The following is a 24,648-nucleotide window of genomic DNA, read 5'->3' as shown; positions in this document are numbered from 1 at the left end:
CATCTCGGCATTTTAGCACTTGGCGACCAATGCAGACAAAGATCCGGAGACGAGCGGCTATCAGGAGCCAAAATGGCCGACCCAGTATTCGGGATCACTCTTGCGCCTCACGTTGTCGAATGTGATGGAGGGACATGAGTGCCACGGTAAGATCTGTTCCTTGAGGCCCGACATGTTTCCAATAGCCAACTGTGACCAGTTCTTTATTACTGCATGTCGAGCGCAACATAAGTGAGCTCGTTGCTAACGTCTTTTTGCCAATCTGGTTGGCCCCACGCGACAGATGGCGCACTCGTCCAGTTCCTCGCTCCTGGCCAGGGCGTCGGACAATCGCTTTGCCCGCATCACGGCCACCGATCAGGGCGCGACGCTTTGGGTCGTCACGCTTCTTTCCATGATTTATGCTATCTTGGTACTCGCAGTTCGTCTCGGGTTCACGAAATGGAGGGCGCATACCTGGGATGACTTTGTCGTCGTAGTAGCACATGTACGCATTGCGAGGCGATCCGTCTTCGATACCTTTACAAGTATGACGTGAAACTGACATCAACATAGCTTCTAGCGTTTAGCATGTGGGCCTTGTTGTTTTCAGCGCTGAAGAGTGGTCTCGGAAAATCGTACAGCATCGTAGAAGATGCGGATATATCTAGGACACAAGAGGTCAGTCCAAGATTTCTTTTTACCTCCTGTTTTATCACCCATACTGACATGTGCTGACGCTTTTGACATTGTCAGCTTTTTTACACGAGTCGAATTTTGCTCTTCATTGCACTCGCTCTTTCAAAATGCTCTATTCTCATGCTCATCCGATCTGTGTTCGCGCGGAACGTTAAGGTCTCCATTCTTGCAATTGGCACCGGTGTCGTCGTTGTGGTACTGGGTCTGATTGGAGTTATTGCGACCGCAACCCGCTGTTCAGCTGATGCTGTTATACCAAAGCCCGGGAACGGGTATTGTGTTGATTCAGTGAGTACATTCTCTGTCGCCCTAGAAAGACTGTATCGGCTTGTATGAGTGCGGCCTCGTAGGCGACGAACTCCCCGGCAACGTTCTATTGCGAATTCCACAGATGTTTCTTCACATACAAAGACTGACGTAGTAGATTCCCTGGCTCAAGGCAATTACTGCCGGTGATATGATCACCGAGGTAATCATTATGGCCTTACCAATAATAGGCTTCCACTCATCTCTCATGTCGATCAGAAGCAAAGTCATCGTTGTGATGGCCTTCTTTACGAGGATACCGTACGTGTTAACACCGACCCGACCCAAGATATCAGAGCGAGCAACGATACTAACACCTGCATAGAAACGTTGTTTTTGCTCTTATGCACTTCCTGGCATACGATAAATTCGTAGAGGACCGTCGGCCAGCCATTCGCATTGTCCCGACCGTCGCCTGGCAAAGCGTTCTCCTTTCGTACAACCTCATATCCGCAACGACCCCGCTTCTCAAAGGCTTCACCCAAGGATTCATGACACAAGGAGTATCTCTAGGGTATCTGCGTGAAGGTGGGACGACGGGTGGAGGCAGTGGAATGTCAGGTAGTTATGAGCTCAAGTCGCTCACGAAGAGTACTCGATCGAGGTCGAAATTCTCGGCGCTGAAGCTGACGCCGTCGGATGCATACGCCACCACAACAGTCGAGGGGAACTCCGAAGAATCCACCCTCCCACCATCAAGGCTGGACTGCTTAAGAGGTCAGGAGAACTCCAAAAAATCTACCCTCCCACCCTCCAGGATGGACTGCATGAGAGGTCAGCGAGCGGAGCGTGCATCTATTGCTAGTCAAGAGTCGCAACGAATCATGATCAAACAAGAATGGAAAATATCAGCGGCCTAGACCGTAGGAGCATCTTTTCTCAGTAGGTGTTGTTGTATACTATGGGCTTGTACCGTAGCGTCCATTCCAGTTTATATGCAGGTGCAGAAGTCGTTCTTGTCTCACGCAACAAGAATTTCGCAATGCGCTTACATAAGCCGCCGGGATGACCCCGCCAGGTGGCGACGCAACATTAAACTCCGACATCTTCAGGCAGGCAACCACCCGATGCACTTCCCTTCATCTCTTCACCAATGAGATGGCAGCACTAATCTTTGGGACGGCATATTTCTAGTCCCGGGCGCTAACAGCGGTTTTGAGATAGCGACAATGGGGCACCCATTCTTCTTCGTTCCCCAAATCGCTTCTTCGCTACAGAGCGACCTGTCATCCGCACGTCTTCCATTCTCATGAGACTCGACCACGGAAAATACGATGTCACACCTCTGTCATCCAGCGTTGACGCGAATGCAATAGCATCTGACGATGGAGATGAGCTGAAGAAAAAGAGGATAGCGTCGCGTGACCTGCACCTCGACACCCAGGCAAACAACACATCTTCCGATATCGACGATGTCGAACAAGACAAGCCTACGAGCCAACCGGTGTCATGGAGCGAATTGCCTCGAAAAGACCAGCTCTTCGTCCTAATGCTTGCTCGTCTTTCCGAACCTTTGACTCAGACCTCGCTTGGCGCATATCTTTACTACCAGCTCCAGTCCTTCGACCCATCACTCCCAGAGTCAACCATCTCATACCAAGCTGGGATCATAGGCGCAGCATTTCCGGCGACTCAGTTCATGACCGCTATGCTATGGGGACGATTTTCGGATGCAGAGTACGGTGGCCGAAAAAGAACGATCTACCTTGGGTTGCTTGGTACAATGCTTAGCATCATCGGCTTTGGCTTCTCGCGCAGTTTCGCCATGGCAGTGGCTTTTAGATGTCTTGGCGGTATACTGAACGGCAATGTCGGCGTGATGAGGACTATGATCAGTGAGATAATCAAGGAAAAGAAGTACCAGAGCAGAGCCTTCCTGATCCTGCCTATGATCTTCAATGTCGGCGTCTTGGTCGGACCCATAATGGGTGAGTAAGACTGAGCAGTCTGCATAGGAGGACGTACTGATAGAAACAGGTGGTGTGCTAGCAGACCCTTTCGCCAGCTACCCTTCTCTGTTCGGGCCCAACTCAACCTTCGGCGGCAGAACTGGAGTACAGTGGATGAAGCGATATCCTTACGCACTACCCAATCTCACGAGCGCCGTGTTCCTATGCTTGTCATCCTTTGCCGTCCTTTTCTTTCTTGAAGAGACCGGTGAACTTTGCAAACACAGGCCCGATCCAGGTCTCCGCGTTGGCCGATGGATACGTCGAACAATCTTTCGCCAGAACATCGCATCTCAAGATGGTTATAGTGCTGTTCCGGACGACGACTTTGAGCTACAGCCAACACCAACATCGGCCCACACACCTGCATCAGACAGTCTTGACAAGCCGAAGATTTTCGTCAGACAACAGCTACCGTTCCGCCGTATTTGGACTCGCAACCTGGTCACAACGCTCTGCGCGCACGGCGTTCTTGCCATGCACGTAGGCACCTTCAACGGTCTCTGGACAATTCATCTCTCTACACCTCGCTTCGATAGTAGCCACCCATACCCTCCTGGCTTCGCGCCTCACGGCCTTTTCTTTACGGGCGGTCTAGCCATGCCGCCAGCCCGTATCGGAATTGCACTTGCCATCATCGGTGTCATCGGCATACCTTTGCAGCTCTTCGTGTACCCGAGGGTTGCGCACCGTCTAGGTACAGTGGGCTGCTATCGCGTCTTCCTCGCTCTCTTTCCAGTGATGTACACGACAGCTCCATTTTTGAGTCTGGTTCCCAGCTGGACGTCAGCACCTGATGGTGTCAGCGGACCGTGGATATGGATCGCCATCACATGTGCTTTGTTCATTCAAGTCCTTGCCCGCACGTTCGCCCTACCTTGTACGGCTATACTCATCAACAACGTTAGTCCGCATCCATCGGTCTTAGGTACCGTTCATGGCATAGGCCAGTCGGTATCTAGTCTTACCCGGACCGTGGGGCCAATACTCTTCTCCTGGGTATTCGGCAGGGGGTTGGACATTGGCATGATCGGTCTGGCTTGGTGGTGTATGGCCGCTGTAGCCATCGCTGGATGGGTGCTTGCACAGGGCGTAAAAGAAGGGAATGGGCATGAAATATTGCTCGAAGGGGAGAAGGAAGAGTATGACTGAGAAGGTAGACGTTGGCACAGCTAGATATATCATTTCTGGTGTAAGAAAATTATGTGGCCTCCTAGCAGCTACAATCCACTCAGTCTTCACCTCTCCTATCCTTATCGTGACTTGTAAAGCTTACGTGGCTCTTCAAACGCTGTTACCTGCACTGCACGGCCACACCGTATGCTTCTCGAGCCCTCGTCAGTATCTCTTCCAGTGTGCATCATGCTCTTATACACGTCGCAGAAAGCATTCGCTAAATTACGCGAAAGCCAATATATCATCATAGTCACCAGCTTTCAACGTTTCCCTCCCTCTCCCTCTCCAAACCCCTGATTAACCCCCTCCTCATCAGCAAACAACTCAAATACCTTCTCAATCCTCTCCTTCGTATCCTTTGCAACCCCATCTCCACCACCCCCCTCTCCAACAACACTCCCCAACACCTCCATAAAAACATTCAACTTCCCCTCCAATCCGCCGCATCATCATTCTCAAAATCAATATCCGGATTGAACCACTTCACCTCCGCAGCATCGATATCCCACTTTAGTTATCTGTTGAGATAGACTAAGTGGGATCCGCGAATCTCTTTCTTCTTCTCAAGGCAGGTTTGTAACGCTTTGATCTCCTCAGCGAAGAAGTCCTTGAAGTGTGAGTTGCAGAAGGCGGAGACGAGGGTAGCGGAGCTATTGATGTTTGATGGAGAGAAAGCGCCCATGCCTATTTCGACGTCGGACTTGGGTGCGTCTTTGGGAGGGAGAGAGGAGGTTGTAGAGCGTGATTTTGAGGGGGGTTTGGCTCGAGGGGGGGTGGTGGGGGTGGAGGAGAGGGTGTTTGGTGGGGAAAAGATTAGTGGGGTGGATTTGGCTTCGGTCATGTCTCCTAGTCGCGTCTTCTCTGACTCTGGTGATGGTATCATGGCGGCTTTGGGCTGTGAAGCGGGGGTTGAGTGTGGTGTCGGAGTCTGCTCTCATGGTAAGGGCTTGGATGGGAGGTATCCCAAGCCTGAGATTTGGAAGGGAACGACAGGGGCAGATTCCACTGCCACCGCCTTCTCAGTCGATAAGGGTTGAGATGATAGGTACCATATGCTCGAGAATGGGGGTGGATTGACCTTGGCGATGGGGGCCGGGGTCACGGGCTGTGGCGGCTGCGAGGATGGTAGTACGTGTATGGAAGCAGTTACAACCGTAGGCGCGGCAGCGACATGGCTTACAGATCCCTCGGGGGCATCTATAATGTCGACTTCTTGAGACGACAGTCCGCTGTCGTCCGCGCTTGAGCCGCCTGCAACATCACCGAAGGCCACCGCGCTGGGTTGCGACCCCATGGAACTGGCGGAGGCACTCGCACTGAAGATTGATGCGCTCCATCGAGATCCATTCGAGCTTCCAAAACTATTTACGGCAGCCGAAGACGACGACGAGGAAGACGGTGACGACGCAACGGAAGCGGGAGGACTACCAAACACCCCACCGCTCACCTTAAAAGCCGCCAGTGGATCCATAGTATCGTAGTCACACTCCATCTCGTCATACGCCGCATTCTTCAACTTTTCTTGTTCCTGTTCCACAAAGCCATATGCTACGGGGCACCAGATCAGCTTCTGTCGCGGGAAGCGGACGTCGAATGGTATTTGCATCAGGCGCGCGTAGGTAAGGGGAAGGGGAAGGATGTCGATGCGGCGGGGTGTCTTGTCGCGCTTGACCGCCGTGCGTATTGCCGGGTGTGGTTCGCTGTTGAAATGGACATGTGCACGGGTGATATGTGTCTTGGACACGCGGGTGTTGATGGTGCGGTCGCTGGGGGTGCGCTTGTGGGCCATATCCGCGGTACGTATCGATGTAAGCATCTTGCATGTTAGTGACAGAGGCAGAGATAGGGCGGTGTGATGTGTGTTCGCAAAAGATGTGGTCTGGGTATGCTCGTGCTCGTGAGTGACGGATGGCAGCTTTGCTACGCTGGGGCTATTGTGAGATGGGAATGCGTAAGTGACCACGTATTGCTAGTGTGGGTCTCTAGCTCCCTGGACACTGCGTGACCCGCGGCAGTGAAGCGGTGTAGAAGTCGAAGTGAATGGAGGTGAAAGGGGAACAAGAACTTATGAACAGACTAGTGGGAGTCACGAGCACATAGCTTGTCACTGTATCAGCGTCTGAGTGGGTGTTGTATATTGTATGAATTAGCTGCTATGTCTTAGACTGTATGGAGGGCTTGCTAGAAAGATGCGGCGCAGTGCGGGCGTTGTGGAGATATCTTTATAAAAGACAACTTTGCGATCCATATACTGGATTTATCTACTCTCCAGTAAGCATTTGAAATGGTTTTCTGTATTTATACTATCGAAAGACTGGCTGTCTACCTCCACACTCCCATCAATCCAAATGACAAAGACTCGCCAGTGAGCCCGTCTCCCAGACACCATCCACCATCCACATACTACCGCACTATACCTACCTCAACACCAATACTAAGCTCTACCCACCGCGTCCAAACTTCTTCCTCGGATCATAACGTTCAATTTCCCCGCGGGCAGTCCTGCTTGCTCTCGGTTTCGCTCTTGATTTCGTTACCTTGTCATCTTCCACCTTCTTCTCTGGCTTCTTTGGCTCTGCTTCTGACCTACCAGAACTCTCATTTGCAGTGGCTGACTGCTCGTGCGGCCGACACTCAGTCTTTCCCGTGGAACGTGCTGCAAACATACGTTCTCGTCGTTTCGCCTCAACCTCGCGTGCAAGTGCATATTCATCGACCAGAGCAGCTGGTTCAGCTTGTTTGCTAACGACCATCGGACGTACTGTGTCACCCCTCTCTTGTGAATCGTCGCGACGGCGTCGACATCGTTTTCTGGCCTTCTCCTCTTCAAGGCGTAGACGCTCTTCCTTTTGAGCTCGCTTCTTCTCTTCGATCTCAACTTTCCGCTGGCTCTTCGCTTCGCGCGCTCGTTGTATCTCGGCTTCTTCTTGTTGACGGCGGTTTGCCAACTTCTCGTCGGTGATCTGCTTCGCTCGCCCCATTCGTCGGTCATCTTCCCTCTTACGTGTGTGGACTACCTTGTCCAAGTCACTTGAGCATTGCGCTTGCTTCTCCGTTCCTTTCTGCTCTGTCGCTTCAGGGTTCGCAAGATGATGGCTTGGGTCTGTCTGACGCGGCTGCGACTCCGTCGTGTGGAGTTGACGCCCCTCTTTGAATGGGCTCTGAAACGGCTGTGTGGTGCTGCTTCTTGACCTATAACGATTGCCATCGTGTTGAGCAGCGGGTGATCGGCTTCGCCTTCTGGGCTCCTGATATTTTCGTGAATAGCGTGAGGGACGATCATCTTCGGAATGATGTTGGTCCTCGCGTGGTCGATTTGGAGAGATCGTCCGAACACGGTGCCGTTTTGCCACCCCAGAAGCCTCATCACGTTGAGCGCATTTGATCCTGACAATTGCCGCATCATTGCGTGCGACACTGTCACGTGTTTCCTGTGCGAAAAGTTCCGTCTCAGTAGCCGTTCTGAAATGTGGAGGATCGGTGTGAGCGGCTGAAGACTTGAAGCGCTTTGGCGATCCGATGCTTGCTTCAGGCTCGTATTGGTCGACAGACTTTCTCTTCTTGCTTAGATTAGAAGGTGATCTAGATAACATGTCTGATTTCGTAGGATTCCACGTCGTGGCATCGTAAACGACGTACTCATCCGCAAATCTCTCGGCACCGAACACCATTACGGTCGCCTCACTGCTTTCAACGATGGCGGACCTCTCTTTTTGACCCTCCGTAAAATCCTGCTCGCTCATATCTGAGCTCATTCTCTTCTGTGGCTTTTGTTCTTGACCACTGTCCCTGTCCACATATTGCTTTCTGGCTTCTTTTGGGACGAGTTGAACGTAGCCGTAGTCTTCAATGGAAGGTGGATCGGACTTCTCACTTGGTATGCAAGGTTCGACAGTTCGAATGCGCTGAGGAATGCTCCCATTGGTAATGGCGTCTTGTAGTTTGAGTGAGGGCGGCGTTGGTGGTGGCGTAAGACTTGAAGCTGCGCTGAAGGTGTACTCTCTTGCGTTTATGTCAACCCCAGCCTCTGTCTCTGGAGTCCCGCGATTTAAAAGTTGCGTAGGATGAGTCTTGGGAGGGTGCGGCTCGATCTCTTCGCCGTAGATGTTGGGTAGGGAAAGGCCGTCAACATTCGCGTTCATCGCGTTGCCTTGGTGATCAAATCGAACACTGATATCGAGTTGCTCTGAGTGTGCGATGTAGTCGTCCCTTGTTTCCGACCAGACCTTGTATCCTGCCGACAGAGCGGCGTCGCGCAGTTTGTTAACCAACAGCGATGCCTTGACCTTTGCTTTTAGAAGATCTTTTTTGCATTGCGCTACATCCTTGGTCTGGAACGAGGAGGTGACATAACTTGCACGTCTATCAGAAACGTTTAGAGCGGAGAATGGTGTGCACAGAACGACATCGTGCGGGTTCGCTGATAGTCCCGGCTTGTAGCGACCAAGTGCGGCAGATCCAATTTTGCTGACGAGGTCCTGGTCTGTAGGCTCGCGATCATAGATCTTGCGGAAGCCATCGGCATTGCTTGGTGGAAGTGTCTGTATACCAGCACTGCGGTACAAGGCGCGTCCTTGAGTAGCTACTTTGGCTGTCGATGGGACCGCCGCATGTTTCGACGACCCAGACTCGCCGTGTTCAATCGATGATGTAGCAGCACTAGGAAGCCTGCTTCCTGACAGAGTAGCTAAACTGGTAACCGTATTGTAAGGAGTCGTCTCAGCTGCAATGGAGCCATTATCAGAAGTGGTATTGACATGTTCCAGAACTTGCTGCACGTGTGCGTCGGCGGCGGGTGCTCGTTCAGTCATGACTGGCGATGAGGATACCGTGGACACGTGAGGTTAGTTGGTCTGCAGACGTTAACAAGTGATGTCGCAATATGTGGTATTGCAAGTCGTGATGGAAGGTGCAAACGTAGAGCCAGGGTCTAGCTGGACAATAGCAGCTAGCGCGGAACCAGGTCGAAAATTGCGTGCGTCAAACACCTCGTGAACCCAACGTCTCAATCAAAGTGAATACGCATTTCGTGAATAACAAGGTGTTTAAACTCTTACCCCGTCCATTGTTACATTTATCCCGATGAAATTATGTGAATGATTCTTCGTCCAATTTGGCGTCCAGATCGGCGAATAGAGATGGAGTTATGTACTTTCCGCGCAGTGACCTAGCTCCTATTGTAGCACATTCGAGATTATGGTTACAGGGTTATGCTGAAGTAGTCGTTCCAGTACGGTGCATTGGTGGAGAAATGGCTGAGCTGTAGCGGTCAATAGGTCGCTCATTCGACATCAACGTCTTCATCACAAAGCCGCCCCGTGAAGTTTGCAGGGCTCAATTCGCCAGTGGGTACCTCTTCCGAGGCCACCCCAACGTTCAAGCCTGACGAATCTATCATGCATGGTGTGGAATATACCAGTCGGGGAGCGGTCTGGGAGGTGTACTGTGTGTTGAGCGAATGTGGTGGCGAGAGGTAAGCGAAACCGATGAGGGTTAGAAAGGTTAGAGGGTTCTGGGGTTTGGGTAGTGTTTGTGTTCCATCATTTTGTTTTCCTTCCTTCTTTTCTGTTCCTGCCCTCGTGTTAGAGAGACACCTGTGTATTGGGTGATTATGTGTCTCTGTTCTGGCACCAACGTAGAGTTGCCGAAATTAGTGATGGTAAGACAGATAGTCGTTACCGTCGAGCTGTCAATGGTTGAAAGGAAGCACTCCTGCGTTAGTGAGCGGAGTCTGAGTTTTGACATTTTGTGCATCCGTTGAGAGGTTGAAGCTTCCATTGAGCCGAGAGTCACTTCCCAGTCTCTGCGGGGTGGATATCAATCTCAATGTAGCATTACTTGCGAAATGCACGTATGCTGCTTGGCCAAAAGACGCGTAGGCGTGTCGTAATTCGAGGACAATCGAAGATGCCAAGTTCGTGAACCGTTGACAAGCCTCGATCGCAAGGCGACTAGCAAGCGACGTTACCTGTAGCGCTGAGCTTGGAAATGTCGATGGGCTGCGGTCATCCGCTGGTCGGCTGTGCTGCGGGCCGTGGTGAAACGCCGCTGCGGTGCATTGCGCAAGCATCGTCAACATGCCACAAGCCTATTTGGCGTCATAGATACAGAGGGTCGACTCGTGCGAACATCCAATGGCAGGTGAGATGATGAAGGGTAGGATATACGAATGAACGAGTGAAAATGAGAGCAGCACGTGGATGCGCGAAGAACGGTTCGCGCGAGGCTGACTTGGCTAAGTATAGCGGATAAGCGGGGCAGATCAGCGTCATTGGGCAGCGGCTCCCGGCGCAGTTGCAGGGATGGGCGTACAGCCTCATGGGAGACGCGTATCCGGTTGACCAGCCATAACATGTCCACGCCGCCGCCGTACATCCGCTAACCTGCCAGCTCATCGTTCGTTCCAGGCACCTGGTCATCTCACAAACCACACGCAGTATTCAGACGGGTATACTATGACGCAATGCTAGACGAGAATCTCCCCAGTACGTGTTCCCAGCCATCCGGGCCAATCGCCATGTCAATAGTGGTACTAACCACTCTCTAGCCTTCTTTCTCAAGGCCTCGACCGACAAGCTCAAGCACCACGAATCCTTCTACTTCACCCAGAACGGCTCCGAGCCCGAGGCGCAATATGCCCTCCACCACGTCGACCCAGCCTCCAACGATGCGAAGAACACATACGCCGTAGCCTTGTTCGACTCGCGCAACCCCGAGGTTCTGTACGGCGAAGTGCTTGCGAAGCCAGGATGGTCGCACCCAACCCTCTCGCAGGAGGAGATTCGCAGGAATGGCGGAGTGCCGCCCCCGCCACAGCCCATCTACCCCACCGAGTTCGCGATTCAGCTGTACAACCCCGATTCACGCGTTGTCGTTAAGCACTCGACAGCAAAATGGAGCAGCACCGTGAGCTGGGAGTTCAGCATACCCCAGGTGACCTTCAGGACCCCGAGTAACTCGACTCTCGATCGTAGCCTTGCGGACCCCGGCAGCGATGCGAACACGCCCAAAGTCAACTTTGCCTGGCGAAAGGAGGGCAGGCTGGGCAAAGATATGACATGCTACATGACGGGCAAATCAACCGACCCCACTGGCAAGAAGGTCAAGAAGAGCAAGGAGCCGGATATTGCCGTTGCCTTGTTCTCTGGCCTGAAGGAGCTTACAATCATGGAGTCCAACCTCTATCGCGTCGAGATTGAGGACTACAAGGGACTGGAGGTTGCCTTGCTCATCGGAGCCGCTGTAATACGCGATCTTTTCTTCAGCGATCTGAATGAACAGTTCCACATCAATGCCAACATCCGAAAGAACAGCGCGGGAGTGCGCGCGAGGAAGGGCTCATCACCGCTCGAAGGCCCGAACATCACAGCGCCAGTCATGACACCACAGCCTCCTCCCCCACCAGCCTACACCCCTTCCTCATCACAATACCCACCCGAGAAGGTTGCCCTCCAGCCTGCCGGCGGTGCTGGTGCAAACGCACAAGTACCTCCACCTTCATATACCAGCAACAACAATGCCGCCAAGCGCTCTTCGCTTCCTCCGTTAGCTACGAACCAGGCCCGTCCAAGCCAGCCTCCACAACCCGTTCAGCCTCAGCGACCCGTTCAGCAGCAGCGCCCGCCCCAACCGCAGCGCCCAACACAACAACGGCAGCCGGGGCCAAGGTTAGATCCACGAGCGCAATGGGAGCTTGACGCTGAGACTGCGCGATTGAAGGCACAAGTAGAGGCTGAGGCACGCGAGCAGAAGCGCCAAGAAGAAGCAAACCGAAAAGCTCGGCGCAGGCAGGAAGAGGAACAAGAACGCAAGACGCTGCAGTTCCTCGAGCAGGAGCGAAAGCAGAAGGAACGCGAGGAGAAGGAGCGACGCCGGAAGCAGGCTGAGATCGACAAGGAGACAGAACGCTTGAAGAAGCAGTTCGGAGACCAATCCAACCTCCTCCAGCGCCCATCCCCACAACCTCAGCGACATTCCGCACCGCTCGTACAGGGAGGATGGCAGAATCAACGCCCCAGTCCAGCGCCCCGTCCTGCACCTGTTCCTGCACAACCCCCGCGCATGCAGCACCCGCAAGGTGTATACCTGCAAGCACCTGTACAACATCGGCCCGCTGCTAGTCAGAGCAGCTTCTTCAGCAACGGACTGCCGAAGCCTGTAGCCAAGGCAAAGAAGAGTTTCTGGGGCTTGAGAACACAAAGCGAGAACAATGTGGAGAAGATCAAGAAGAAGAAAAGTAGTATGTTTTGATGAATGGTTCTTTGGCGTTTGGGTCATGGCATTGGGTGTGGCATTGGGTGTGGCATTGGGTATGGAGTTTTTGATTAGTGAGTCTTTATGATACCAGACCCTGCAATTCAGTCATGTTCCTCTACGAGCTTCTTGTTCTCTATGCGTGTTTTTGTTGATCTGCAGTACCTAGATGCCACATGCATCATTCTGAGCTTTGCCCTATTGGTGCTAGCGTTCCCGCGACTCCTACATTACTACCGTCTCACGGCATGTTCGACACCGCCTTCTTGCATCTTCAACCTTGCGTCAATTGTACCCACTGCGGAACACAGCGATGAAATGGTCTCGACCCTCGCGCCATCATCTCCGCTTTCCTTCAGCTTGATGTTGCCCGCTCTTTCGCGAAGCCGTCAACCCTCGCCAAGCCCAAAACTTGCTCACTTGAGCACATTATCCTGGGGTCCGTATGCAGGGCCGCAGCTGTAGCTCGCGCCACAACCCCTTCGCAACAACCACGAGTGGACAGGTGCACACCGGTTCTAGACTCCTCAACTCAAATCATCATCTTTCATTGGATCTTACATACAGTATCCTCGCTTTCCCAATGCCGTGGTCGCGGTTAGGCGAGCGGAGGCTGCTTTGTGTTTGCTTGGCAGCGGAACAGAGACATGTATATTCCGCTAGTAGGGCAGGCATTGCTGGTAATGAGGAATGCGGAGACGGAGGAGTGATGTACAGGCGCGTATAAAAGGTATGGTAGCTGCATGTCAGATGCTGTACGCTGTTTGAGAGAACGTGCCTCTTTTCCCATCCTATAACTCCCCTCTACTGTATCTTTTCGTCTCCAGCTCCACGTCTAAACCTAATCTCAGCATTCCTCTCTACCTCCTACCGCGACCATGTTGTCCACATCCCTCCTCACAGTCGCCGCCCTCGCCGCCGGCGCCAATGCCCACTTCCGTCTCCTCGCACCCACATGGCGCGGTAGCTCCTTTGAAGAACCAGCTAGTCAATGGATCTACCCATGCGCCAACGTAAATGAAACAACCGACATGGCGAACCGTAAGCATTCCCCCATTCCTAACCTCCAACATGCTTCCAGGTCCCCCCCAAACATACCCTCATCCTAGTCTTTATTTCTAACTCACCCCGAACAGGAACACTATGGCCCCCATCCGGCGGTTCCACAATCATAAACGGTTCGCACCCCTCCGCACTTACGTCCGTGAACCTCGCCCTCGGCAGCAACGCGACAAATTTCAACATCACCCTTTTGGAAATGTTCAACCAAACCGGCCCAGGCATCTTCTGCATGAAAGAAACCGGGCGCGCCAACTTGGAAGAAGGGTTCAAAGCGGCGGGGTACAGTGGAATGGATGATGAGAGGATTAATGGGTTGATGGCGACGGTGCAAGTTATTCAGTTGGGACATAGTGGGGCGGCGTTGTATAATGTGAGTTTTGTTGTTCTTGCGGTTTCGAGAGAGGGAAGGGGTAGAGCTAACGAGTGACAGTGCGCGGATATCATGTTCAACGCTACCGCGGAATTGCTTTCGGATGATCAGTGCCAGAACGGAACGGATGTTGGTGGCGTAGCAATTGAGAATGTGGCTTCTGGCACGGAAGAAGGCGGTGATGCGGCAGCGTCACCTGCGCCAACTGGTGCGGCGGGCAGGCTTAGTCCTGTTGTGGGAAGCGGAATGGTCGCGGCGGTTTTGGCTTGGGCGTTGCTGTAGAAGGTTTGGACTGATGCGGTAGTGGCGCGCGGGTGAGCGGAGGATGGATGATACCTATGATCTTGTTGTCGACGAATTTTACTTTTGTTGTTCACGTGAATTTGACATGTTCTTCTTCATGGGCCCCCATCTTCGTTCTCTTCCTCTTCATCGTCCTCTCCTGCCTCTTTCGCTTGCTCATCCGGTAGTTCGTACTCTTGCGGTACCTCGTCTTTCGCTGGTGTTTCAGGTTGCTCTTCTTCTAAACTAGATTCACCCTCTGTCATACCTGGATTACCGTCACGTGTTGATCCTTCGCATTGTGTACATGACTCAGCATTTTCCTCGTTGGACCAGCGACAAACCTCGCATATCGAAATATTGAAATCTGATGCTCCCCCATCAAGTTGCATGAACGCATACGTAGTGCCGTCGAACATACCAAAAGGTGCACCAACAGGCCCAGCTGCCATGCGATTAGTGTCCCGTCCGACTCAAGACGAATCTCATGATGACATCAACGACTGGTAAGGCTCTGGGCTACAGTCTTATACAGAAGAGGGTCAGCGCATGTGTGATGCGGCGAACGGCGTCTGTGTCCCAAACCGCGCCATCGCACTACCCACCGCTACAGGCAAGATCAGTAGACGTCAAGAGCCCGAACATTCTTCACCGCCTCCTGCCTATCCTGGAGATACTTCAGTGCCGCTGAATGAAGACAATGCTAACGCTCCACTCCGCTCACATGGATCCATGCAGTTTGGTGGGATCGTTCGTCACATCACCATCTGTGGTGACTATAACAGCATCCATTTGAACACCGGTACCGGGCAGCAGAATATCGCACATTACGACTATCGCAACTATCGAGATCAACAGACTGTTCAAGGCTATGACGATGCTGGGAACGGTGGCGGCGACGAAGGCTACAATAGTAATAACGAAACCCGAAAAGACGATCGCCATGACGATGGGCACCTTGGCCGCGATGGTGGTCGATATCCTGAACGAGAACGCAGCCGTGATAGGTGGCATGACGATCGCTACGATGACAGGCATGACAGCCGTGATGGTCCTCGTCGTACCGACCACGACGACGATGGTTATGATAGTTACGGACGATGTCCTGGCTACGAGAGCTACTATAGCTGGGGTGATGATGGTGAGGGAAGTATTTGGTAGTCCAGCGGAAGATATCTACTCGTCTATGCTTTCGATCATTCCATCATGTTTTCCGAACAGTCGCATCTTACCCCTTCGTCATAACACCACCGCCATTAGTTCCAATGACCTGACCAGTAATCCACCCAGCCTCAGGCATGCAAAGTAAGCCAACAACACCCGCAACCTCCTCTAGATACGCGGGCCTTCCGCCCAAATCCTTTGCCGCCGCAATTGTCTCCTCCGAATCGATACCTTCTCTTGTCGCAGCCAAAGGTGCCATAAAGTTTAGCGGCCAGGCCCTCTCCAACATCTCCTTCGGGAGACTCGTATACATGCCAGTGGCTATCGCACCTGGATTGATAGAGTTGACAGTGCAGCGTTCGGCGAGTTCGCGAGCCCAGACCCTTGTCATTGCTTCAAGAGCACCTTTAGTGCCAGCATAGCAAGACTGCCACCAGAAACCCATCGAGGTCGTGATACTGGAGACGTTGATTACACGGCCGGATCTGTCGTTCGGGAGATATGGTAGTGCAGCTTGTAAGACGAATAGTGGAGCGCGCGCATTTAGATTGAATGTGGCTTCGAAGTCGGATAGTGCGACTGAGCCCATCGGCGCTGGGTTGACGACTGCCGCATTATTCACAAGTATGTCAATCTGGAACTTCTCATTGTTGCTGATAGTCGATTTTGCCGCATTGATGAGTTGGTCCGGGCCGTTAGGTGTAGTAATATCAACCTTTGCTACTAATGTCTTGATGGAGTGATTGGCTTCTAGCTCTTTAGCTAGAGCAGTTGCATTTTCTGTTGAAGATTCCGAAGTGTAGTTGATGACGATGTTTGCTCCCCTGGAAGCCAGATGACGTGCTAAAGCAGCACCAAGGCCTTTTGAAGGTCGATCAGCATCTTCTTTTCATTGGGGTCACGAAAAGAGAGACATACATACCGCGCGATGCACCAGTGATGATTGCTAACTTATTCTCCAAAGGTCTCGTCATGATCGGTGTTGGTGCTAGGTTGAGATAGTACTGTCGCCGCCTAGTTGCCCACTCTAGTCGAATGTAACCTACTTGATACTTTTATGCCCGCGTATATGCCAACAAATCTTGCATAAACACCAATAGTTTGGCGAATACTCCATCCCGGGTGCTGCATGTGACATTGATCCTTCGCGTAGGCGGAAGAACATGGGTATGTCCCGCGGGTGGGGATAGGCTTGGCTAGATCGACGGAGAAAGAGGGACACATGTGACTGGCCCGCCTCATCTTCTTGATACTTTGGTTTTAGAACTGCGGGCCGCTGTGTCTCTTGCGAAATGAGCAAACTTTCATGTCCTCACAGCGCTCCTGGTCAAACTTGTATACCATTTCATTGTGACTGGTCCTCCCATCGAATCATCCGTCATGAGGCTGCAAGATCGAGTTGCGATAGTGACAGGCTCGTCCCAAGGTATCGGGCGGGAGATCTGTCATCAGTTTTTCGTTGAGGGAGCCTTGCTCGTATGCGCTGATCTTAGACCTATTGGAAAGGGCGAAGACACTGCTACACACGAATGGATTATCAGCAAAGGCGGACGGGCCGTATTCGTTGAGACCGATGTCAGTGTAGCCACCAGCTGGGAGGCACTCGTTGCGCGAGCAGTGGAGGTACATGGCCGACTTGATATGTACGTGTCTATTCAGCTGTTCTGTATTCGATCAACTACGAGAAGTGACTGACATCGTGACCCTAAAAGAGTGGTCAACAACGCTGGAATCTGCACTGAGGCCAGCAACCCCCTACCCATCGATCAAGTCGACGAAGATTTGTTTGACGCCCACATGCGTATCAACACACGAGGCGTTTTCCTTGGCTGCAAATATGCCGTTCGTCAGTTCAAGGCACAAGCGCCACACTCCAATGGTATGCGCGGCTGGATCGTGAACCTCGCTTCCATGGTATCCAACATCGGTATGCAGGGTCTGAGTAAGTTGTTCCACGCGAGAACATACGATCATGATGCTTTTGGCGTTGGGCTTACATGTTCCAGCTGGGTATACGGCGTCCAAAGGTGCTGTGGCTTCGATGACGCGGACCATTGCGCTGGATGTTGCGAAAGAAGGCATAGTCGCCAATTGCATTGCACCTGGATGTAAGTCGCCCTTTTCAGTATCGCATGGGCCACTCTAATGTCTTCCACCAGTTTCGCAAACTGCAATGCTCGAGGATGCGCTTGGTGGGGCCTTGTCATCCGCAGCGGACGCGGTCAAAGCCTCCATCCCTCGCGGCAAATTCGGCCATCCCCACGATCATGCAAGGGCTGCAGTCTATCTCGCTAGCGACGATGCGCAGTGGGTAACTGGTCAGATTTTGAACGTCGATGGTGGCTTAACAGCGCAATGAACGAATGCGCAATAAGATTTGCGTTTTATTGGGTCAAATAACGCATAGAGCCTTTGAAGTACTTCCTTCAGTAACGTGTGGACTTCTTGTCAGCTTTCAGAATCGAAGTTTGTCTAGAACATTGGAGCTTTCGCAGCTATTGCAGGTCCATACTGGTTGTGGTTGTGCCTGCATGGGATGTAATGTGCAGGCAGCGGGCGAATTTCAAGGATACCACGCTACAGCCCGTTTTGGCCGCTCTTCCGTCTTCCCCGCCCGCGGCGGGTATCCGTGCGTGAGGCTTCCCTCTCAACCTTTCCTCGAAGTATTGTTCAGCCACTGCCTTCCCTACCCTCTTCTCATCTAGTCACTAGTGTTGCCATCGAGAATTCTTCGGTTCGTTGCCCTCCCGTAGCACATGCCGCATCCTTGGCGTGGCAAGCGATGTGGGGCCGAAAGCTGCGCATGGACTAGAGAATCCCACCGTGCCGCGTCCTCGCATGTCACATACGGAAAGCGCGCTTCATTGGTAGCCTTGACTGTTCGACCTCGTCACATTGTTACCAGGCTTCGTCGTTAGACTTGGGTGTCGCTGCAAGGCGCTACTTTGGGAGGAGGATGCGACCTTGGCAGGATTATTGCTCCAGCATGACGGATTACCAACGTTGGGACGTACCATCTTGTCTCAGGTTCCGAAGAGAATGTGCGTGGAGCTCAAGATGGTAGCACTATTGCTCATCTTTCTGGATATCTCACGTCAAGGGATCCATGAAAGGGGATACTTACGATGCACGGGTGTTTCCTACTGTCAGCACATAAAGTAGTCATGGAGAAGGAGAGGAGAACTCATTGTCCATCATGTCTGGCCCTACGTCCCCCTCGTTGGCTCTGGCGGTATTTGTTCTGCTTCCCTTCGATATCATCACCTGGGCGCTTCGCTTCCACGTCCGACTTTCTAGAAAAGCATGGGGGCCGGATGACTGGTCCATGGTAGTTGCAATTGTATGAACATGGCAGCTTCTAACAATGTCACACTTGCTTATGAAAGACAGCCACTTTTTATCATCTCAACTATGGGTATGCTTGGAATCGCCTTCACAGGAGGTGGGAAGAGGGACGACGAACTCACAGTCAACGAGAAGCAGACAGCTATGTTTGTAAGTTAAGCAACGTACCTTCGAGATGATTCATGCTCACTATATCTAGTGGTGGTCAGTTCTGCCATGTCACAGACTGCAAGCTCGACAATAATTGACTTCGCACAGGTTCATCATGCAAACCATGTTCTGCCTTGCCGCCATCCCCGTCAAATGGGCCATTTGCTTCACCTTACTCCGCATCGCCAATGGCAAAAAGGCATATGAGTGGTCAATATATGCGATTATGGCGGCTGTCGCGTGTGTGATGGCCTCGACGACTATATACGAGTTCTTCCATTGTACACCTATTGCGATGAACTGGAAGGCAGTAGAGGGCGGCACCTGCAAAGCGCAAAGCAACATTACTGGATTCAGCTTTGCACTTTCTGCGGTGTCCATTTTCTCAGACTGGTTTTGCGCAATCATGTAAGTTCCACTGAGACTCCTGCTTTCGTCCTGACTCATTGCAATGCAGTCCCATTCCACTACTTTGGAACGTCCAGATCGACCTCCGCGTCAAGATATCCATCATCGCCCTCCTCGGCCTCGGCATATTCGCATCAACAGCAGCCATCGTTCGCCTCACCGTAACGCTCAATCTCAGCGCGACAACAGACTTCCTATACTATGCTATGCCCGTAGCTGCATGGGCGCATGCAGAGCTTGGGCTTGGCGTTGTGCTTGCAAACCTTTCGGCCTTGCGTCCCCTTCTCGAGAAGATGCTCGACCTTGGCTCGACGTTGCGGAGCAGCAAGAAGCGTACCGGTGACCAAGCATCTGGTGATCCATACATGGAGCTTGAGGAGGGCATTGGCAGTAAGAAGAGGACAACGTTGTCGAAGAGGCTGAGCGGCCGAACAGGAATCGAAACTACTGCTAATATTGGAGACGACATGGATGGCAACTCGTCTCTGGGTGAAGATGACAGGTCTACGCGAAACATTATGAGCCCACATGGACCGCAGAGTATTCAGGTAGATCATGAGTATAAGGTCAGCTACGAGAAAACGAAAGGTCATTGAAGAAGTCTAGTGCCTAGACAAATACAATGAGGCAGAGAAAACATAGAGCAGATGATTGAGCGTTCGATGCATGGCGAACCCTAGCATATAGTTATACACAATGGCATAACAGAGACAGCTGCCACTCAATTGATCAATTTCTACCTCCTTAGCCAGTCTGTGAAAGTTGTAGATCAATAGCACCTGGATCCAGAGCTCATGGATCGGCGTACAACAGACCCCTGTCATTGATGCATGGCTGATTAGCCACGCCAGCACTTAGTGCCAGTGCTTTAACAGTCCGATATGCAGTAACCCTGACTTAGCACATGTATCGCAGCCCATACCTGTATTACCCATTACTCGACAGACACCAACGGTAACCACTGGTCCCTGGTCCGTGTATTAAGCACGAGCCTAAAGCGCTCGTAAGAGGCGAGGCCAATCCTTTCGGCGACGTACATTTACAATCTCCCTCGTTGAGGACGGCAATCCCTTGGGATCGGCTTGTATGCTCTAGCCACTGCGCTTACGGGTCAATGTTCCTGGAAAGACTCTGCATGCGCTACTGCATCCCGCTGTCCAAAACTTTTGGCGATCAAGATGTTGACTACGCGAGAAAGGGAGCGATATGAGTTTTAGGTGAGCCCATAGTAATTTGGATCTACACTCCATCTTGGTTTAGTATGGCGTCTGATCCTACACACGTTGGAAGTCGTTTTCACCTTCACTTTAACTTCCACAGCTATCTTCTCGAGTCTCAAGGAAGTAGCCTCGTTGAACAAGATGCCTCACCTCAACAGAAACAGCAATCTGCCAGACACCTTGTCCGAGAAGCACATTCCAGAACCCGACACATCCCTTATTTGCCCCAACCCCGAAGAAGCGGACCGACTACGATCCGAAGCACTTTCGACTGATGTCTCCAAGTTACGACACGGTTACTTCTTCAGTGCAAGAATCGTGGGCTCATTCTCTGGAACTGGAATCGTTGTGCTTGCGACATATTTCCAATTCCAAGCCTTAGCTGCTGCTATATCTTCCGTCAACGCAGACATTGGGCCTAGCGCCAACGTTGCCCTCGTCAGTACAGTATGGACTGTGTCGCAGCCTATCTCTCTCCTGCTGTTCGGCCGACTTAGCGATCGGTTTGGGCGCCGCAACTTTGCTTTGGGTTCTTGTGTGCTTGCGATCATTGGTGGGATCGTGGCGGCAACAGCGCAGTCCATTGAGACGTTGATCGGAGCTGAAGTCATCATGGGCATCGCGTCTGGAGTGCCAGCAGCCTACCCACTTTTGGCTGGCGAGCTCGTGAGTAACAGGTACAAATATGTCGGTACTGCTTTGGTCGTTGTGCCAAATGTGATTGCGACCGGCTTTGGGGCATACATCGGTCTGCGATTGGTTCAGGTAGCTGATTGGCGATGGATCTTCTACATATACATTATGATGATGGGTGAGTCAGCATTCATCACGACAGTTTGACTTGCTAACAATCAACACAGTCCCCGGCGCTGTCTTGTGGTTCTTCTGCTACCACCCACCTTCATATACCCAGCTCCACGGCAAGAAGTCCAGCAAGCTCGCCGAGCTCAAGAAGGTCGACTGGACAGGGGTAATCCTTTTGGTAGCAGGTCTGGCTCTTTTCCTGCTTGGCATCTCGTGGGGCGGTCCGGCACAGCCGTGGTCATCTCCAAGGATTCTCGGTCTTTTGCTCTCCGGCGCAGTGGCCATTATCGCGTTCATTCTCTACGAGGTCTTCTTGCCGCCAGCGCAACCGATCGTTCCCATGCGCTTCTTTCGCGACATACGCGGGTTTACCTGTCTAGAAGTCATTTCAGCAACATACGGCATCATTAATATCGCGCTTTTTGTTATGTGGCCACAACAGGTGGTCTATATCTTTGGCTCCACTGTCAGTTCCTGGGAAGAGACCGCATGGCTTTCAACAACAGCTGCATTCGGTCTTTGGGGCGGGATAGTCATTCTCGGTCCTCTTATGTCGTGGATTGGCCACATCCGGTACCAGATCCTGGTGTCCTCAATCTGGATGACAGCTTTCCTTGGTGCAATGGCCAGCATTACAGTGGAGAACAAAGCCCGTGCAATCGCCTTCTCGTTTCTTGCGGGCTGGACCATTGGGTGGGGCGAGGTCATTGCAGCCATTGTCGTACAGTATGTGGTCTCGGACCAAGATCTCGGGGTTGCGTTTTGTAAGTCCTTCAACTGCAACCTGAAAGATGTGGCGTTACTGACTGCCAGCAGCTGTCATTTCAGCGTCCCGCACTATCTTCGGTTCGATCTTTACCGCCGCATTCATCGCAGTGTATACGAACAAAGTGCCGGGATACCTCGCATCGATAGTACCGCAACGCGTTTTAGCGGATGGACTACAGGAAAGCTCGTTAGGCGCGCTCATGACAGCTGCCCAGACCGCCAACCAGACAGCTCTTCTCGAAATCGATGGCATGACACCGGAGCTGCTTCGCACCACCAACATAGCTATCAGCAATGCTTACTCCAGATCGTACGCTTACGTATACTACTTCGCTGTCGCTATCGGGGTGCTTGCGATCGTCGCGTCACTGTGTATGCGGGATTTCGATGGGTATCTTACTGGTCACGTCTCGAGGCAGCTGTACCGCAAGGGAGACACCAGCACTGACCCATTAGAAGCTATCACGCAGGTCGCTGATCAAGACCCGGTCGGCGATAGCGACGGTGCCACGAACGCCTGATATGATTTGCTAACTATGACGGCCTGGACTTGGAGAAGATTTTGGGGATATGCAAGCTGAGATCGCCCGGTGTCATGCATTTGAATGTCTTTGCATGTCGCTATCCACCACGCGGACGTCTCGGAATTGCGATTCGACCAAGGGGTATACGAGTGGGTTACGTAGAAACGTAGCATGAAAACAGCTGTAGTCACTGTGGAAGTAGTATCGAGATCATCCAGTGCTCGGACGATGCGCAAAGCATGATGTAAATGCGCTCGTGACATTGCGGAATTTGGCACTCGTTTCCCCGTGAGCTGCTCGACAAGCCGCTAATTATATTGGGCTTAGATGTGTTATGCCATGACGTGATCCAAATTTAGCACGTTGATGAAATCGCGATCATCCACACCACCACCTGTGGACACATTAAACTAGGTGAAATGTGTATACATTCGAACATTCACTACTAACAGTATGGCTATCTTCATCCAACAGGTTGTTGTATCCTGCGCGTCTAATCGTCGATCCGCCGCCGTTTCTTCCCCTCTGCGCAGTCGCTGAAGCTCCAGTACGGCTCCGTGTGCCAGGACTTACTTTTTGATGCCGGCTTCAGCACAGAGTCTTGCATTTGTGTCATCTCTCTGCGGGGCTCGACGCCGGCAATCGACACTGATTCCTCTCCTGAGCTCGAGACGTCGTCATCTGCCTCTGCTGCCCGTTGCCACTTCTGTGCCATGTGCAGTAGGTACCCCAAAGGCCGCAAGTTGGGCTTGGAGCTTGCTTCAAATGCTTCAATCCGTTCTTGGACGGCGTCTCGGTCAAGACACTTCTTCTTGACTGCTGCGTATTCCTCAAGATCGTATGGGAAGTTTGGTTCCATGTCATCGTCTGAGCCTATGATGGAGACTGCCGCTTCTGCTGCAGCTGCCAACTGAGCTTCATGGGCCGCTTCTGCGTGGGTCACCGCTTCAGTAAGTTTATTGCCAGCGCGCACATAGTCGCGGCTGAATTCCTCCTCTATAAGGCGATTGGGTGCATCCGGTCGGTCAGCAGCAGCGGCAACACGTGCCGCGAGTAGTCCTCGTCGGAAAGTGTTGCGATGTTCGTCGTGCTCTCTTTGGGCCTCGCGCTTCTCTCTCCGAGCTTTAGCCACTCTAACGATAATCACAGCCTGATTGGTGCTCATGGATCCATCATTTACTGCCTTCTGAGTGGCTTGATTCTCCTCCGGCGAAAGCTTAGAGCCCTTCCTCTCGTCGAGTTGTGGCACGACGAGACATCCACTCGTCGCCCTACTCTCATCGACTTGCTGCACGACAGCAGGCCTATTTACGCCCCCAGCATCGTCGAATAACCCGCATCTGGCGAAAATACCCTGTAGGGCATCCACCACCGTCATCGCAGTATCCTCCCACGTCTTACGGGCAAGTTCAACATCTCGCGATAGGGTTTTCTTCTTCTGCTCAGTGAGTCTTATCTCGAGGTTGGTATTATGCGCTTCTTGCTCTAAGCGCTTGGCCAAAGCACATTCCTGCGGAGTGGGCCCGTGGCCCTCGTCGGGCTTCTGGATTCCTTGAAATCTAATATCGATGGATTTTTGCACCAACCCGTCCGTTCTCAGATCATTGTCCAATTTCGACATAGACATGTTTCTTTCGTGCCGATAAGCCAGGCCGGTTGAAATCTGGGCTTGAACCTTCTGTGCTAGCTCGTATGAGACCTTCATTAACATTACAGGCGGACTTGTATCCACCGGCTCAATCTCAGTTCCCTTCAAGATGAGGATCTCGGAAGCTTCGTTGGCACATAGGCGCTCGATGACTGCCTTGCTCTCGCCGGCTTCTCTGTCCGATCGTTCTACGGGTGAACCTCGGTTTTGCTTTGTAGCCATTATAGTCTTCACATCCCCAATATTTTTAGTTCCTTCTTCCAAGACTGAAGACGTTCTTCTCTGGCTGTAATATAGATCTGGAGGTCATTTACTGGTTGTTTTCTCTTTCTTTGTTTACTTATTTTGTCTTGCGTCTCTGCCATCCCGCTCTCCTACAGCTTTTGCGTTGTTGTTGTTATCGTCATCGAGAGCCCGCTTTCTAGACTTCCTAGTTTCCTTTACTTCTTGCAGAGGGCCTCGATGGGTGCGGTACTCCATTTCAGGAGTGATGGAGGAGTTACATTCGAGGTAAAGAGAAAACTGAGATTTAGTGGTGATA

General features: G+C 52.1%; 10 protein-coding genes across 10 annotated transcripts; 7 read left to right on the top strand and 3 right to left on the bottom strand.

Moving 5' to 3' along the window:
* The first annotated feature begins 59 nt into the window (after nucleotides 1–59).
* BKA58DRAFT_3989 (uncharacterized protein) lies at nucleotides 60–1,171 on the top strand. Its single transcript, XM_046171511.1, has 4 exons — nucleotides 60–146; nucleotides 200–487; nucleotides 556–660; nucleotides 736–1,171. The coding sequence occupies exons 2-4, from the start codon at nucleotides 284–286 to the stop codon at nucleotides 1,012–1,014; spliced, it is 588 nt and encodes a 195-aa protein (XP_046030422.1). The 5' UTR covers nucleotides 60–146; nucleotides 200–283; the 3' UTR covers nucleotides 1,015–1,171.
* BKA58DRAFT_395944 (major facilitator superfamily domain-containing protein) lies at nucleotides 1,157–4,085 on the top strand (the record flags this gene model as incomplete). The annotated part of the gene is made up of 4 exons (XM_046171329.1): nucleotides 1,157–1,245; nucleotides 1,310–1,758; nucleotides 2,202–2,912; nucleotides 2,962–4,085. The coding sequence occupies 4 exons, from the start codon at nucleotides 1,157–1,159 to the stop codon at nucleotides 4,083–4,085; spliced, it is 2,373 nt and encodes a 790-aa protein (XP_046030421.1).
* Nucleotides 4,086–6,069: 1,984 nt separating this feature from the next.
* On the bottom strand, nucleotides 6,070–8,920 carry BKA58DRAFT_445732 (uncharacterized protein; the record flags this gene model as incomplete). Its single annotated transcript, XM_046174152.1, has 1 exon — nucleotides 6,070–8,920. One exon carries the CDS (start codon nucleotides 8,918–8,920, stop codon nucleotides 6,551–6,553), a length of 2,370 nt encoding a protein of 789 aa, XP_046030420.1. The 3' UTR covers nucleotides 6,070–6,550.
* A 1,419-nt stretch (nucleotides 8,921–10,339) lies between these two features.
* Nucleotides 10,340–12,613, top strand: BKA58DRAFT_327570 (uncharacterized protein). The gene is made up of 2 exons (XM_046168108.1): nucleotides 10,340–10,594; nucleotides 10,657–12,613. The coding sequence occupies exons 1-2, from the start codon at nucleotides 10,573–10,575 to the stop codon at nucleotides 12,357–12,359; spliced, it is 1,725 nt and encodes a 574-aa protein (XP_046030419.1). The 5' UTR covers nucleotides 10,340–10,572; the 3' UTR covers nucleotides 12,360–12,613.
* A 627-nt stretch (nucleotides 12,614–13,240) lies between these two features.
* Nucleotides 13,241–14,076, top strand: BKA58DRAFT_303997 (uncharacterized protein; the record flags this gene model as incomplete). The annotated part of the gene is made up of 3 exons (XM_046167000.1): nucleotides 13,241–13,403; nucleotides 13,499–13,794; nucleotides 13,855–14,076. The coding sequence occupies 3 exons, from the start codon at nucleotides 13,241–13,243 to the stop codon at nucleotides 14,074–14,076; spliced, it is 681 nt and encodes a 226-aa protein (XP_046030418.1).
* A 1,228-nt stretch (nucleotides 14,077–15,304) lies between these two features.
* Nucleotides 15,305–16,214, bottom strand: BKA58DRAFT_349750 (uncharacterized protein; the record flags this gene model as incomplete). The annotated part of the gene is made up of 2 exons (XM_046168500.1): nucleotides 15,305–16,101; nucleotides 16,163–16,214. 2 exons carry the CDS (start codon nucleotides 16,212–16,214, stop codon nucleotides 15,305–15,307), a joined length of 849 nt encoding a protein of 282 aa, XP_046030417.1.
* Nucleotides 16,215–16,620: 406 nt separating this feature from the next.
* On the top strand, nucleotides 16,621–17,599 carry BKA58DRAFT_407027 (uncharacterized protein; the record flags this gene model as incomplete). The annotated part of the gene is made up of 4 exons (XM_046172003.1): nucleotides 16,621–16,883; nucleotides 16,953–17,182; nucleotides 17,247–17,348; nucleotides 17,400–17,599. The coding sequence occupies 4 exons, from the start codon at nucleotides 16,621–16,623 to the stop codon at nucleotides 17,597–17,599; spliced, it is 795 nt and encodes a 264-aa protein (XP_046030416.1).
* A 1,260-nt stretch (nucleotides 17,600–18,859) lies between these two features.
* On the top strand, nucleotides 18,860–19,739 carry BKA58DRAFT_407026 (uncharacterized protein; the record flags this gene model as incomplete). The annotated part of the gene is made up of 2 exons (XM_046172002.1): nucleotides 18,860–19,143; nucleotides 19,193–19,739. The coding sequence occupies 2 exons, from the start codon at nucleotides 18,860–18,862 to the stop codon at nucleotides 19,737–19,739; spliced, it is 831 nt and encodes a 276-aa protein (XP_046030415.1).
* Nucleotides 19,740–20,504: 765 nt separating this feature from the next.
* BKA58DRAFT_463619 (fungal trichothecene efflux pump) lies at nucleotides 20,505–22,456 on the top strand (the record flags this gene model as incomplete). The annotated part of the gene is made up of 3 exons (XM_046174883.1): nucleotides 20,505–21,174; nucleotides 21,224–21,931; nucleotides 21,984–22,456. 3 exons carry the CDS (start codon nucleotides 20,505–20,507, stop codon nucleotides 22,454–22,456), a joined length of 1,851 nt encoding a protein of 616 aa, XP_046030414.1.
* Nucleotides 22,457–22,948: 492 nt separating this feature from the next.
* Nucleotides 22,949–24,379, bottom strand: BKA58DRAFT_445714 (uncharacterized protein). The gene has a single exon (XM_046174151.1). The coding sequence runs from the start codon at nucleotides 24,327–24,329 to the stop codon at nucleotides 22,953–22,955; it is 1,377 nt and encodes a 458-aa protein (XP_046030413.1). The 5' UTR covers nucleotides 24,330–24,379; the 3' UTR covers nucleotides 22,949–22,952.
* Nucleotides 24,380–24,648: the final 269 nt, after the last annotated feature.

This window comes from Alternaria rosae, assembly GCF_020736505.1.
Source record: "Alternaria rosae strain MPI-PUGE-AT-0040 chromosome Unknown BKA58scaffold_1, whole genome shotgun sequence".
Classification (NCBI taxonomy): domain Eukaryota; kingdom Fungi; phylum Ascomycota; class Dothideomycetes; order Pleosporales; family Pleosporaceae; genus Alternaria; species Alternaria rosae.
This window is presented reverse-complemented; position numbering and strand designations above follow the sequence as displayed.